General features: G+C 42.4%; 2 protein-coding genes across 4 annotated transcripts in view; one reads left to right on the top strand and one right to left on the bottom strand.

Annotated features, from left to right (window-relative positions):
• The window catches only part of LOC115171899 (acyl-CoA synthetase family member 2, mitochondrial), a 24,722-nt gene extending 13,734 nt beyond the window's left edge, over positions 1-10,988 (top strand). Inside the window, exons 7-16 of the mRNA XM_029729102.1 lie at positions 3,142-3,237; positions 3,523-3,671; positions 4,056-4,147; positions 6,665-6,741; positions 8,388-8,495; positions 8,679-8,830; positions 8,979-9,120; positions 9,281-9,391; positions 9,513-9,581; positions 9,728-10,988. Of these exons, the coding sequence (XP_029584962.1) occupies positions 3,142-3,237; positions 3,523-3,671; positions 4,056-4,147; positions 6,665-6,741; positions 8,388-8,495; positions 8,679-8,830; positions 8,979-9,120; positions 9,281-9,391; positions 9,513-9,581; positions 9,728-9,778 (1,047 nt within the window). The 3' untranslated portion in view covers positions 9,779-10,988. The remainder of the gene's footprint in view (positions 1-3,141; positions 3,238-3,522; positions 3,672-4,055; positions 4,148-6,664; positions 6,742-8,387; positions 8,496-8,678; positions 8,831-8,978; positions 9,121-9,280; positions 9,392-9,512; positions 9,582-9,727) is intronic.
• Positions 10,986-15,934, bottom strand: part of LOC115171898 (acyl-CoA synthetase family member 2, mitochondrial-like) — a 23,328-nt gene continuing 18,379 nt past the window's right edge. For all 3 annotated transcript variants that reach the window (XM_029729100.1, XM_029729099.1, XM_029729101.1), the window contains exons 11-17: positions 13,506-13,582; positions 13,310-13,417; positions 12,941-13,092; positions 12,710-12,851; positions 12,159-12,269; positions 11,300-11,368; positions 10,986-11,191 (exon numbers count right to left, since the gene is read on the bottom strand). In XM_029729100.1, coding sequence (XP_029584960.1) covers positions 11,141-11,191; positions 11,300-11,368; positions 12,159-12,269; positions 12,710-12,851; positions 12,941-13,092; positions 13,310-13,417; positions 13,506-13,582 — 710 coding nt within the window. In that variant the 3' untranslated portion in view covers positions 10,986-11,140. The remainder of the gene's footprint in view (positions 11,192-11,299; positions 11,369-12,158; positions 12,270-12,709; positions 12,852-12,940; positions 13,093-13,309; positions 13,418-13,505; positions 13,583-15,934) is intronic.

Below are 15,934 nucleotides of genomic sequence, written 5' to 3'. Positions count from 1 at the left end.
ATTAGTCTGTCTGATGTCTACTGGTCTGTAGGGAACAACAGTATTAGTCTGTCTGATGTCTACTGGTCTGTAGGGAACAACAGTATTAGTCTGTCTGATGTCTACTGGTCTGTAGGGAACAACAGTATTAGTCTGTCTGATGTCTACTGGTCTGTAGGGAACAACAGTATTAGTCTGTCTGATGTCTACTGGTCTGTAGGGAACAACAGTATTAGTCTGTCTGATGTCTACTGGTCTGTAGGGAACAACAGTATTAGTATGTCTGATGTCTACTGGTCTGTAGGGAACAACAGTATTAGTCTGTCTGATGTCTACTGGTCTGTAGGGAACAACAGTATTAGTCTGTCTGTCTGATGTCTACTGGTCTGTAGGAAACAACAGTATTAGTCTGTCTGTCTGATGTCTACTGGTCTGTAGGGAACAACAGTATTAGTCTGTCTGATGTCTACTGGTCTGTAGGGAACAACAGTATTAGTCTGTCTGATGTCTACTGGTCTGTAGGGAACAACAGTATTAGTCTGTCTGATGTCTACTGGTCTGTAGGGAACAACAGTATCAGTCTGTGATGTCTACTGGTCTGTAGGGAACAACAGTATCAGTCTGTCTGATGTCTACTGGTCTGTAGGGAACAACAGTATTAGTCTGTGTGATGTCTACTGGTCTGTAGGGAACAACAGTATTAGTCTGTCTGATGTCTACTGGTCTGTAGGGAACAACAGTATTAGTCTGTCTGATGTCTACTGGTCTGTAGGGAACAACAGTATTAGTCTGTCTGATGTCTACTGGTCTGTAGGGAACAACAGTATTAGTCTGTCTGATGTCTACTGGTCTGTAGGGAACAACAGTATTAATCTGTCTGTCTGATGTCTACTGGTCTGTAGGGAACAACAGTATTAGTCTGTCTGATGTCTTCTGGTCTGTAGGGAACAACAGTATTAGTCTGTCTGATGTCTACTGGTCTGTAGGGAACAACAGTATTAGTCTGTCTGTCTGATGTCTACTGGTCTGTAGGGAACAACAGTATTAGTATGTCTGATGTCTACTGGTCTGTAGGGAACAACAGTATTAGTCTGTCTGATGTCTACTGGTCTGTAGGGAACAACAGTATTAGTCTGTCTAATGTCTACTGGTCTGTAGGGAACAACAGTATTAGTCTGTCTGATGTCTACTGGTCTGTAGGGAACAACAGTATTAGTCTGTCTGATGTCTACTGGTCTGTAGGGAACAACAGTATTAGTCTGTCTGATGTCTACTGGTCTGTAGGGAACAACAGTATTAGTCTGTCTGATGTCTACTGGTCTGTAGGGAACAACAGTATCAGTCTGTGATGTCTACTGGTCTGTAGGGAACAACAGTATCAGTCTGTCTGATGTCTACTGGTCTGTAGGGAACAACAGTATTAGTCTGTGTGATGTCTACTGGTCTGTAGGGAACAACAGTATTAGTCTGTCTGATGTCTACTGGTCTGTAGGGAACAACAGTATTAGTCTGTCTGATGTCTACTGGTCTGTAGGGAACAACAGTATTAGTCTGTCTGATGTCTACTGGTCTGTAGGGAACAACAGTATTAGTCTGTCTGATGTCTACTGGTCTGTAGGGAACAACAGTATTAGTCTGTCTGATGTCTACTGGTCTGTAGGGAACAACAGTATTAGTCTGTCTGATGTCTACTGGTCTGTAGGGAACAACAGTATTAGTCTGTCTGATGTCTACTGGTCTGTAGGGAACAACAGTATTAGTCTGTCTGATGTCTACTGGTCTGTAGGGAACAACAGTATTAGTCTGTCTGTCTGATGTCTACTGGTCTGTAGGGAACAACAGTATTAGTCTGTCTGTCTGATGTCTACTGGTCTGTAGGGAACAACAGTATTAGTCTGTCTGATGTCTACTGGTCTGTAGGGAACAACAGTATTAGTCTGTCTGATGTCTACTGGTCTTTAGGGAACAAAAGTATTAGTCTGTCTGATGTCTACTGGTCTGTAGGGAACAACAGTATCAGTCTTTCTGATGTATACTGGTCTGTAGGGAACAACAGTATTAGTCTGTGTGATGTCTACTGGTCTGTAGGGAACAACAGTATTAGTCTGTCTGATGTCTACTGGTCTGTAGGGAACAACAGTATTAGTCTGTCTGATGTCTACTGGTCTGTAGGGAACAACAGTATTAGTCTGTCTGTCTGATGTCTACTGGTCTGTAGGTAACAACAGTATTAGTCTGTCTGTCTGATGTCTACTGGTCTGTAGGGAACAACAGTATTAGTCTGTCTGATGTCTACTGGTCTGTAGGGAACAACAGTATTAGTCTGTCTGATGTCTACTGGTCTGTAGGGAACAACAGTATTAGTCTGTCTGATGTCTACTGGTCTGTAGGGAACAACAGTATCAGTCTGTCTGATGTATACTGGTCTGTAGGGAACAACAGTATTAGTCTGTGTGATGTCTACTGGTCTGTAGGGAACAACAGTATTAGTCTGTCTGATGTCTACTGGTCTGTAGGGAACAACAGTATTAGTCTGTCTGATGTCTACTGGTCTGTAGGGAACAACAGTATTAGTCTGTCTGATGTCTACTGGTCTGTAGGGAACAACAGTATTAGTCTGTCTGATGTCTACTGGTCTGTAGGGAACAACAGTATTAGTCTGTCTGATGTCTACTGGTCTGTAGGGAACAACAGTATTAGTCTGTCTGATGTCTACTGGTCTGTAGGGAACAACAGTATTAGTCTGTCTGATGTCTACTGGTCTGTAGGGAACAACAGTATTAGTCTGTCTGTCTGATGTCTACTGGTCTGTAGGGAACAACAGTATTAGTCTGTCTGTCTGATGTCTACTGGTCTGTAGGGAACAACAGTATTAGTCTGTCTGATGTCTACTGGTCTATAGGGAACAACAGTATTAGTCTGTCTGTCTGATGTCTACTGGTCTGTAGGGAACAACAGTATTAGTCTGTCTGTCTGATGTCTACTGGTCTGTAGGGAACAACAGTATTAGTCTGTCTGATGTCTACTGGTCTGTAGGGAACAACAGTATTAGTCTGTCTGATGTCTACTGGTCTGTAGGGAACAACAGTATTAGTCTGTCTGATGTCTACTGGTCTGTAGGGAACAACAGTATTAGTCTGTCTGATGTCTACTGTTCTCTAGGGAACCACAGGAAGTCCTAAAGGTGCCACCCTCTCCCACCACCACATTGTCAACAACGCCTATTTTGTGGGTCTACGTCTGGGATTCGACTGGAGGGTCAGTGGAGACATGTAGACACATTCCCTGTCTCACTCACTCACTCACTCACTCACTCACTCACTCACTCACTCACTCACTCACTCACTCACTCACTCACTCACTCACTCACTCACTCACTCACTCACTCACTCACACACACACACACACACACACACACACACACACACACACACACACACACACACACACACACACACACACACACACACACACACAGACACACACACACACACACACGACACCTCTCTCTGTTAACCTTCGTATTACCTGCTTCCCCCTCAGACTATAAGAGCGTGTGTTCCTGTACCCCTGTACCACTGCTTTGGCTCAGTGATAGGAGGGATGTGTATGGCACTGCATGGCATCACCCTGGTCTTCCCCTCTGCTGGTTACGACAGCCGTGCCAACCTGGAGGCTATTCAGAATGAAAGGTAGGTCTTAAACCCTGAGACCAACCTGGAGGCTATTCAGAATGAAAGGTAGGTCTTAAACCCTGAGACAAACCTGGAGGCTATTCAGAAGGAAAGGTAGGTCTTAAACCCTGAGACCAACCTGGAGGCTATTCAGAATGAAAGGTAGGGCTTAAACCTTGAGACCAACCTGGAGGCTATTCAGAATGAAAGGTATGGGGGGGGGGGGGTAGTAAAAAGGTTTAGGAACCTCTTCCTTAAGTGACTTACATCCTGGAGACTTACAATAGAGATATTTCATGTCAGTCTGTTGTAATAAGAATAATAGAGATAGCTGCCACTGAGCACATTGAGAATGAACCTCTATAGTACACTAAATACCTCTTCATATGTTCTCTGTTTCAGGTGTAATTTCCTCTACGGCACTCCTACCATGTACATTGACATGCTTGGACAGCCTGACCTTCACAAGTATGACCTGTCATCAGTTGAATCTGGTGAGAGATTTGAAGTTTATGTTTGTTTAGAATGTTGTTTGTTGTCTGGCTGGAAATAACTACAAATAAACTTAATTGTTGTGGTAAAGTTTAAGCTTAAAGGGGCAATCTGCTACATCCATTTTTTGGACTTATATATTAAATTCATGTACCCATTGATTCTTAAGAATATAACATACAAATGCCAGCTTAGTTCAGCTGTCGTACTCCACCATCACCAAAAATACAAGTCTGTTTTACTCCAATGTTTGTAAACAATGTAAACGTTAGTCTGGAGCCCTGTTTTAACCATAATTTGAGGCTCTTGACTATCATTTTCAGTTGGTGTCACTGGTGCCGCTCTCATTTTCAGTTGGTGTCACTGGTGCCGCTATCATTTTCAGTCGGTGTCTCTGGTGCCGCTATCATTTTCAGTCGGTGTCTCTGGTGCCGCTATCATTTTCAGTCGGTGTCACTGGTGCCGCTATCATTTTCAGTCGGTGTCGCTGGTGCCGCTATCATTTTCAGGTAGTGTCTCTGGCGCCGCTATCATTTTCAGGTAGTGTCTCTGGCGCCGCTATCATTTTCAGGTAGTGTCTCTGGTGCCGCTATCATTTTCAGTTGGTGTCTCTGGTGCCGCTATCATTTTCAGGTAGTGTCTCTGGTGCCGCTAACATTTTCAGTTGGTGGCACCGGTTCATGATTTAGTTGCACCAATATCTTGTCACTCAATAGAAACATTTTATAATCGTCTTATAAAGTCATTCACTGTGGTTTACGGAGATGGTATGATTAAAGAATAACATTTTATCATCCAACATGTCCAAGCAGTAATGCATGATTCAGGTAAATTTGATCTGCAACCTAAACCATTTGCTAAGTACTGTTGCAACCTTGGACAACATTTTCCAGAGAAGCCCAATTCCCAATTCAACCACTGGCAAAATCCTCTGATAATGGTTTCTAAATAATACACAATTAAATTAAACACAGATGACCCTTGCTAATTAGCTCTCTGATATGTGGTGATGGACTGTCATTATAAATGCTTCACAGGAACCTGGTCAAATGAGGTTTGTAGTGTGGCTAGACATTGAATGGCTCTGAATTCACTGTCAGCATGCAGTCAAAGCTACTAACCACTTTTGGAGCCAACTAGTGTTCTCAAATCGTATCTTGATGTTGACAGCAGATATGAGTTGTATTCATAATATGGCTAGCTTAGCTAGCTTACATACATTTAGAGAAAACAAGTTGTATTAAGTGGCTAGCTAACTAGCTAGCATTAGCAATGTTTGGTGGTCAATGAGTCTGAGAGCTAGCTAACCAGCTGAGCTAGCAAACAATGTAACAAAATAATAATTATGAAAAACCCTCCAAAAGGCTCTGCATTTCAGGAATCACAGTAGCAAGCATTGGAACGCTGCGGTTGGTTGCCCAAAATTCTGGGGCGAGGCATAGCGAGGCGTCAATTAGCTTATTGTTGCTATATTTTTATTTTATTGTCAAACTAGGACTCTGGAAATGTCAGATTTGTTTTGCTCAATAGAGGTCCATTGGCCTAGATGTTTGTGTGCACTAGCTAATAGGCTAATTCATTTGTGACTAATTCACCACTAAATGAAAACTCAAAACACATTAGCTAGATCGCTAACTGTGAATATTGCTGATGGTTAGCCGTGTAATTGATTAATCGCAGTAAATGTAATGCCCTAAACACATTCCAGTGGAAGTCTCCTAGGACTCAGCGCCAACATGTACCTCACACGCTCTGCATCTCAAAGACATAACAGAAATGTAGTTTTTTAAAACAGTGCCTATCGCTCAATATTGAGAGTTGAGAAATAGTGATCATACCCCCAGAAAGCTGAGACCCTTCCCCTCTTCAACAAACAACAACATGTTTTCAAAACAATGTTTTTCCCACAACTGCATTTTGAAAGAAAGCATTTTTCTCTCCCACTAAATAGATAATTGGAATGAGAGGGCTCATCACAGCAGGTGGCCCCGGCGAAAGGGGCACTGTCAGGTGCGGGCACTTTCATGGCAGGAATCAATTCACTTTACTTTAGGCATACTGCTTGACCAAATCATGATTTTAGCCGGCCCCAAAATAATAAGAAAAATGAGAGTGAGGTGACCAGCTGGCAGTTTTTCTACATTCACAGCCAAGTCAAAGGGTTGCAAAATGAGACTAAATGGTCTCGGTCTGATGCCCTCCTAAAACAATAGTTTGTATATACTGGATTGTCAGTCCTTGCATCCATAGCTCTTTCTATGAATTTGAGAGTGGTTACATGTCTCCGCCCCCATCCCTCAGCTTTTTAACAAAGCAGTGGCGGGGTGTCAATTGTTTTATTTTTCAACTGCAGATTGCCCCTTTAATAGTAATATACTGTATTAGTAATACAGTAATAGTATTTGTGCCCAGGAAGGGTGGTGGTTGATTAATATGCTGTATAAAGCAGTAATATAGTAGTATAGTAATAGTATTTGTGCCCAGGAAGGATGGTGGTTGTGATTTCTGTTGTGTTCCAGGGTTTACGGGTGGGTCTCTTTGTCCTCCTGAAGTCATGAGGAAACTCAAAACTGATATGAATGTCAAGGATATGATAGTAAGTTCTTCCCATCTTTTTCTCTGTGTATGTATAACAGGGGCGAAAATCTGATATCAACTTTGGAGGGGACAATTACATGAAAGTTTCTCAAGAGCAATTCCTGAGGGGGACACCAAAAGTAGTGCTGTAACACATAGCCTACATTGTAATATGGTAAATGTATATTGAGGAACCAAAGAAATAAGGTGTTTGCCGTACTCCTAACTACCGGTACCCAAAACTACACAACTAATCACAACAGCAATACCATTGCCTTTAACAAATCTTAGTTCAGTCACCAGTTTAAGTTGAGAGTGGGGGTATCCATGGCATTTTCCAATTATGTTCCTATTTTACAAGTAAAAAAAATTGAGAACCTTTCATAATGTTGCCAAACAAAGACTCAACAAACTTACCTGAGACTCCCTGTCTCTGCCAGTCTGTCCCTGCATATCTGTCCCCAACTCTGCTGTCTGTGTGCCATCTGTTGCCTGCTCTGCCTAATGACATCATTGTGAAACATTTCCATTAGCATTTCACTTCTTTCTTATGAACATTTTATCAACTAGTCTTTGAGATATTAGGCTACTAGGGTTCTTACTATGCATTTTGGTGTATTGAAAAATACTTTGATGTCCGTCTTTTATTTTTCTGCCATTTTTCTACCTGGCTGGCTGGCTGGCTACACACACAGTGTGTAGGTTATTTACAGTAGGAGATGGGCTTCTATCATCTTCAATCATTCTATATGGGCTTCGATCTAAAAGGTAGCTAGCAAATGTGAAACGGATTAAAATGACAAGAGTTGACAGCTGTATGAGTTCACCATTTACACAACATATGCTGCAACCTTTTGTAATTTAATAGTTTGTTTCATATTGGCTGGCTTCCAACAATAGCTGAATTTGCAAAGCTAGCGAGCACCAATTCAGTTTCAGTGGTGTTTGCTATAATCTTTGCTACCCGGGTTAAATAAAGGTGAAATAAAATAAATAAATAAAAGTTCCCTTGCGACAATTTAGCTTTTGCAACGAGACCATTAAATATATTTAAGACAATGGTAGAAGAGAGTGTAGTTCTGTTCAATTTGGATTTCAGTTTATCGCTATCTTTATCACAGGGACTTTGAAGCACTAACTTACATAATCTGCATGCTGATCTTGGAATAAATTGACGATAGCAAACATTCCATCTTTGACAACGCCACATAAATGGAATAGGTACTAGCTAGCTTAATAGTTAATATTTGCGCGCTAGCTCTGCATATTCAGCTAGTGTGTGTGCGCGATTGACTGATTAACCTCACGTCAGTTACGTGCATTGAGTGCCTTTCAGACAGTAGATACGACCTCTCTGTTACCTAGCAAGCTAAGGAACTGGCAGTGGATCAAACCATTGTGAGGCAGTGGTGGGGGGGTCGCAATCTTTTGAAACTTAACGCGCTATTAAGTGTCTATAATCAGCACAATTGCTTTCATTGCGTATTATTAATATTATTTAAATTACATAGTTATGTTTCAGTGATATATTGGGGGGGGGCAAATCATATTTTTCCCAGGATGGGGGGGTCGTGTCCCCCCCGTCCCCCCGGGATTTCCGCCCCTGGTGTATAATATACTTTATAATCTGTATGGGATAACACAATGTTCCCTTGTTAACATCAGATAGGCTATGGGACCACAGAAAACAGCCCTGCGGCATTTGTTGGTTTCCCGCGAGACAACGAGGAACTGAAGACCGAGACAGTGGGATGTATCCTGAACCACGCTGAGGTATCAAACCTTAACTGACACCAGACGTGTGTGTGTGTGTCTGTGTGTGTGTGTGAGCAAGTGAGAGAAGAGATAGTCATGTGTCTAATGTCAGGGTCCTAATTCATTAACATGCTGTATGTGTAAAGTTTATATTTCTCCTTCTTAAAACATGAACACATACCCCTGTGTTCTCTTGGCCAGGCGAAGTTGGTGGATGTGTCCTCTGGAGAGGTGGTTCCTCTGGGGGATCCAGGAGAGTTGCTGATCAGAGCTTACTCTGTTATGCTGGAGTACTGGGACGACTCAGACAAGACCAATGAGGCTATCTCCAAAGACCGCTGGTACAGGACCGGGTAAGAGATGAGATGGAGAGAGAGCGAGAGAAAGAGATGGAGGGAGCGAGTGAGAGAGAGATAAAGACACACAGAGAAACAAACAGAGACCCAGACAATAACAGATGAAAAGTAAGAGCGAACGTCAACTGTGTCTGTCTCTCCACAGTGACATAGCCAGTCTGGACAGGTTTGGGTACTGCCGTATAGTGGGACGTATAAAGGACATGATCATTCGTGGAGGAGAGAACATCTATCCTGCTGAGATAGAGCAGTTCCTTCACACCCATCCCAAAGTACAGGAGGCCCAGGTGAGAACCACACCCATCCCAAAGTACAGGAGGCCCAGGTGAGAACCACACCCATACCAAAGTACAGGAGGCCCAGGTGAGAACCACACCCATCCCAAAGTACAGGAGGCCCAGGTGTTGATTTTCTCTCCCTGTCCTGTCCACCTCTCTTTCTCCCCAGGTGATAGGCGTGAGAGATGAGAGGATGGGGGAACAGGTGTGTGCCTGTATCAGACTGACGGAGGGACAGGACTGTAGCAGAGAGGAAATCAGAGACTTCTGCAAGGGACAGGTGACACAGAGACAGGAAGTGACATGACCTGTGAATTGATCATTGTCAGGCATAGAACTTCTGTTATATACTATGTTATATTGTGTTTATAGCTGCATGGATTTGCTTCTACTTGTTCCAGATTTCTCACTTCAAGATCCCCCACTATGTGGTGTTTGTGGACATCTTTCCACTGACTGGCTCTGGAAAGGTAGGATGGCTTCATGACAGCGTGTTTTCTCTGTCTTCATTCAGATCAGCAGTTGACCAATGTTCTGTGTCATGAAATTCATAATCAGAGTAATCATACCAGCACAGACTACTGTGGTGATCACCTGTGTGTTTCTCCTTTCCTAGATCCAGAAGATCAAACTAAGGGAGGAGATGGAGAAGAAACTGGGCCTGTGATGGACAGAGGGTCCTAGACAGACTGGGCTAATAGCAACCCACATTGAGCACCGTTTCAACACGAGGTGATCGCTTGTTAAACCATCAATACGCACAAAGATCACCCGCACAGTGAATCTGAATTGCAACCACTAACGTTTAGTCCTGGTTGCTGCCAACATTTTTTTTGTTTTACTATTTTGTCCTCTGGTGGGTATTATCTTCTGTATTAAATTAAACTACTATTTCAGCAGACTAAGCACACATTTGACAATTTTGTACAAATGAAATGAGGTACTTCCTTGTTTATCACAGAGAATCTACTGTTGCAATTGACCCTCCACATGTTATGAATGGAAAGGTAATTTTGGTGTACTTACTTGTATTTCCAATGCATGTAATCCAATAATAACAACTTGTCTTTATACAGGCTGGTCCTTATCAAAAGGGGAACATAAAATATCCCTGAACTGTCCACATCTAACATTGGTAACTAAATCAAGCCAATCATGATTTGAGTTAAGGTCCATGTAAAATGGCCGACTATGTGTCTTCTTTAAGGGTTGAGTTAATATAATCTGTTTTCATTGTCTATGTAAAATGGCCAACTAGGTGTCTTCTTTAGAACCACTAATGTTTTCTGATAATTGCTTGTAGTCCTTCACCAACACACAATTCAATATAATCAACAGATGCCTATACTTTTCAGTCTCAGCCATGTTTAGCTGAATCAGGTTAAAGAGGCCTCCTCCTCTTAAAAACTGCCTGCATTTTTTTCAACGTTCCGTTTTGAACTTGGATAATACACCATCTAATGTTCTTCTGGCGGAGAAAGCCACAGTATCCTGACATTCACCGCTTGACCTAGGCTTAATCTGTGTCCAGGAAACTGGTCCTAAAACTATTCCAGGACTATCATTTGGAGTGCTTGCTTACTCCCATGGTCTATGATGTCACCCACCTTTACCATGTCACTCTGAGCTCTATGTCAGCCTGTTGCTATGTCCCCATGTATACAGGTTTGGAACTACGCATTGTAACTCTGCCAAACAACACATTTGTACATACCAACGTTTGGTAGTATTACAGTTCTATTTATTCAGATGTCTTTATGGCATGTTTAAAATGAAGAACCTGAGTTTTACTATTGTACATCAGTCCAAGATCACATATCATGATGATGTACACTATTTTTGATTAAATCAAATGAAATAAAGATATTGAAAAATAAGTACTGAAAGAGTTTATTTGTGTTGCACATCACTCATGAACCGTAACATAACAGAGCTTAGACTTTATTTTTGCTGTAACAGACACATGCCCTTTGTAACCAATCTCTCTCCAGCTGGACACCAACCCAGTCTGTCTAGGACCCTCTGTCCATCACAGACCCAGCTTCTTCTCCATCTCCTCCCTCAGTTTGATCTTCTGGATCTAGGAAAGGAGAAACACACAGGTGATCACCACAGTAGTCTGTGCTGGTATTAATATCATTAACCTGGATAACCTGATTTGTTTAATGTTGTCATAAAGCCATCCTACCTTTCCAGAGCCAGTCAGTGGAAAGATGTCCACAAACACCACATAGTGGGGGATCTTGAAGTGAGAAATCTGGAACAAGTATAAACAGTTACTCTTCTCGTTCACATAAGACATGTTGCAGATGCTTGGTAATGATGGACTGACCTAAAGACTAGTTATAATGACTTCAACTCAGTGGGTTAACCATCCGGTTAAAATGACTTCAACTCAGTGGGTTAACCATCTAGTTATAATGACTTCAACTCAGTGGGATAACCATCTAGTTATAATGACTTCAACTCAGTGGGATAACCATCTAGTTAAAATGACTTCAACTCAGTGGGATAACCATCTGGTTATAATGACTTCAACTCAGTGGGATAACCATCTAGTTATAATGACTTCAACTCAGTGGGATAACTATCTAGTTATAATGACTTCAACTCAGTGGGATAACCATCTAGTTAAAATGACTTCAACTCAGTGGGATAACCATCTGGTTATAATGACTTCAACTCAGTGGGATAACCATCTGGTTATAATGACTTCAACTCAGTGGGATAACCATCTAGTTATAATGACTTCAACTCAGTGGGATAACTATCTAGTTATAATGACTTCAACTCAGTGGGATAACCATCTAGTTATAATGACTTCAACTCAGTGGGATAACCATCTGGTTATAATGACTTCAACTCAGTGGGATAACCATCTAGTTATAATGACTTCAACTCAGTGGGATAACCATCTAGTTATAATGACTTCAACTCAGTGGGATAACCATCTGGTTATAATGACTTCAACTCAGTGGGATAACTATCTTGTGTCTTGCAGGAGTCCCGTCTTCAATTCCCAGGTGACCTGTTCCTTTCTGTCTCACCTGTCCCTTGCAGAAGTCTCTGATCTCCTCTCTGCTACAGTCCTGTCCCTCCGTCAGTCTGATACAGGCACACACCTGTTCCCCCATTCTCTCATCTCTCACGCCTATCACCTGGGGAGAAAGAGAGGTGGACAGGACAGGTAGAAAAAATCAACACCTGGATATACTAGAATCAGAAAACTGTTCCAATCATACCCATTGTTATATCTGTGTATGATATGGTGATAGGAGTATTGAGAAATGAAGACAGGAAATGAAAGGTTCTGGCACTAACATTTCCTGGATAGATTTGTCTAACTTGGTTGTATGGTGTTACTGTGGTGTTGTTGTATTCTCTGCTGCCCTCTAGTGGCGCTGTGTCCTGGGCCTCCTGTACTTTGGGATGGGTGTGGTTCTCACCTGGGCCTCCTGTACTTTGGGATGGGTGTGGTTCTCACCTGGGCCTCCTGTACTTTGGGATGGGTGTGGTTCTCACCTGGGTCTCCTGTACGTTGGGATGGGTGTGGTTCTCACCTGGGCCTCCTGTACGTTGGGATGGGTGTGGTTCTCACCTGGGCCTCCTGTACTTTGGGATGGGTGTGAAGGAACTGCTCTATCTCAGCAGGATAGATGTTCTCTCCTCCACGAATGATCATGTCCTTTATACGTCCCACTATACGGCAGTACCCAAACCTGTCCAGACTGGCTATGTCACTGTGGAGAGACAGACACAGTTGACGTTCGCTCTCACTTTTCATCTGTTGTTGTCTCTGTCTGGGGTCCCCGAATCTCTCATCTCTTACCCGGTCCTGTACCAGCGGTCTTTGGAGATAGCCTCATTGGTCTTGTCTGAGTCGTCCCAGTACTCCAGCATAACAGAGTAAGCTCTGATCAGCAGCTCTCCTGGATCCCCCAGAGGAACCACCTCTCCAGAGGACACATCCACCACCTTCGCCTGGCCAAGAGAACAGGTATGGTTTCATGTTTTAAGAAGGAGAAATATAAACTTTACACATACAGCATGTTGATGAATTAGGACCCTGACATTAGACACATGACTATCTCTTCTCTCACTTGCTCACACACACACACACACACACACACACACACACACACACACACACACACACACACACACACACACACGTCTGGTGTCAGTTAAGGTTTGATACCTCAGCATGGTTCAGGATACATCCCACTGTCTCGGTCTTCAGTTCCTCGTTGTCTCGCGGGAAACCAACAAATGCCGCAGGGCTGTTTTCTGTGGTCCCATAGCCTATCTGATGTTAACAAGGGAACATTGTGTTATCCCATACAGATTATAAAGTATATTATACACACACAGAGAAAAATATGGGAAGAACTTACTATCATATCCTTGACATTCATATCAGTTTTGAGTTTCCTCATGACTTCAGGAGGACAAAGAGACCCACCCGTAAACCCTGGAACACAACAGAAATCACAACCACCATCCTTCCTGGGCACAAATACTATTACTATACTACTATATTACTGCTTTATACAGCATATTAATCAACCACCACCCTTCCTGGGCACAAATACTATTACTGTATTACTAATACAGTATATTACTATTAAAGGGGCAATCTGCAGTTGAAAAATAAAACAATTGACACCCCGCCACTGCTTTGGTAAAAAGCTGAGGGATGGGTGCGGAGACATGTAACCACTCTCAAATTCATAGAAAGAGCTATGGATGCAAGGACTGACAATCCATTATATACAAACTATTGTTTTAGGAGGGCATCAGACCGAGACCATTTAGTCTCATTTTGCAACCCTTTGACTTGGCTGTGAATGTAGAAAAACTGCCAGCTGGTCACCTCACTCTTATTTTTCTTATTATTTTGGGGCCGGCTAAAATCATGATTTGGTCAAGCAGTATGCCTAAAGTAAAGTGAATTGATTCCTGCCATGAAAGTGCCCGCACCTGACAGTGCCCGTTTCGCCGGGGCCACCTGCTGTGATGAGCCCTCTCATTCCAATTATCTATTTAGTGGGAGAGAAAAATGCTTTCTTTCAAAATGCAGTTGTGGGAAAAACATTGTTTTGAAAACATGTTGTTGTTTGTTGAAGAGGGGAAGGGTCTCAGCTTTCTGGGGGTATGATCACTATTTCTCAACTCTCAATATTGAGCGATAGGCACTGTTTTAAAAAACGACATTTCTGTTATGTCTTTGAGATGCAGAGCGTGTGAGGTACACGTTGGCGCTGAGTCCTAGGAGACTTCCACTGGAATGTGTTTAGGGCATTACATTTACTGCGATTAATCAATTACACGGCTAACCATCAGCAATATTCACAGTTAGCGATCTAGCTAATGTGTTTTGAGTTTTCATTTAGTGGTGAATTAGTCACAAATGAATTAGCCTATTAGCTAGTGCACACAAACATCTAGGCCAATGGACCTCTACTGAGCAAAACAAATCTGACATTTCCAGAGTCCTAGTTTGACAATAAAATAAAAATATAGCAACAATAAGCTAATTGACGCCTCGCTATGCCTCGCCCCAGAATTTTGGGCAACCAACCGCAGCGTTCCAATGCTTGCTACTGTGATTCCTGAAATGCAGAGCCTTTTGGAGGGTTTTTCATAATAATTATTTTGTTACATTGTTTGCTAGCTCAGCTGGTTAGCTAGCTCTCAGACTCATTGACCACCAAACATTGCTAATGCTAGCTAGTTAGCTAGCCACTTAATACAACTTGTTTTCTCTAAATGTATGTAAGCTAGCTAAGCTAGCCATATTATGAATACAACTCATATCTGCTGTCAACATCAGGATACGATTTGAGAACACTAGTTGGCTCCAAAAGTGGTTAGTAGCTTTGACTGCATGCTGACAGTGAATTCAGAGCCATTCAATGTCTAGCCACACTACAAACCTCATTTGACCAGGTTCCTGTGAAGCATTTATAATGACAGTCCATCACCACATATCAGAGAGCTAATTAGCAAGGGTCATCTGTGTTTAATTTAATTGTGTATTATTTAGAAACCATTATCAGAGGATTTTGCCAGTGGTTGAATTGGGAATTGGGCTTCTCTGGAAAATGTTGTCCAAGGTTGCAACAGTACTTAGCAAATGGTTTAGGTTGCAGATCAAATTTACCTGAATCATGCATTACTGCTTGGACATGTTGGATGATAAAATGTTATTCTTTAATCATACCATCTCCGTAAACCACAGTGAATGACTTTATAAGACGATTATAAAATGTTTCTATTGAGTGACAAGATATTGGTGCAACTAAATCATGAACCGGTGCCACCAACTGAAAATGTTAGCGGCACCAGCGACACCAACTGAAAATGATAGCGGCACCAGAGACACTACCTGAAAATGATAGCGGCGCCAGAGACACTACCTGAAAATGATAGCGGCACCAGAGACACTACCTGAAAATGATAGCGGCGCCAGAGACACTACCTGAAAATGATAGCGGCACCAGAGACACCAACTGAAAATGATAGCGGCACCAGAGACACCGACTGAAAATGTTAGCGGCACCAGAGACAACAACTGAAAATGATAACGGCACCAGAGACAACAACTGAAAATGATAGTGGCACCAGAGACACCGACTGAAAATGATAACGGCACCAGCGACACCAACTGAAAATGATAGCGGCACCAGAGACACCGACTGAAAATGATAGCGGCACCAGAGACACCGACTGAAAATGATAGTCAAGAGCCTCAAATGATGGTTAAAACAGGGCTCCAGACTAACGTTTACATTGTTTACAAACATTGGAGTAAAACAGACTT

This window comes from Salmo trutta, chromosome 32, assembly GCF_901001165.1.
Source record: "Salmo trutta chromosome 32, fSalTru1.1, whole genome shotgun sequence".
Lineage (NCBI taxonomy): Eukaryota > Metazoa > Chordata > Actinopteri > Salmoniformes > Salmonidae > Salmo > Salmo trutta.
This window is presented reverse-complemented; position numbering and strand designations above follow the sequence as displayed.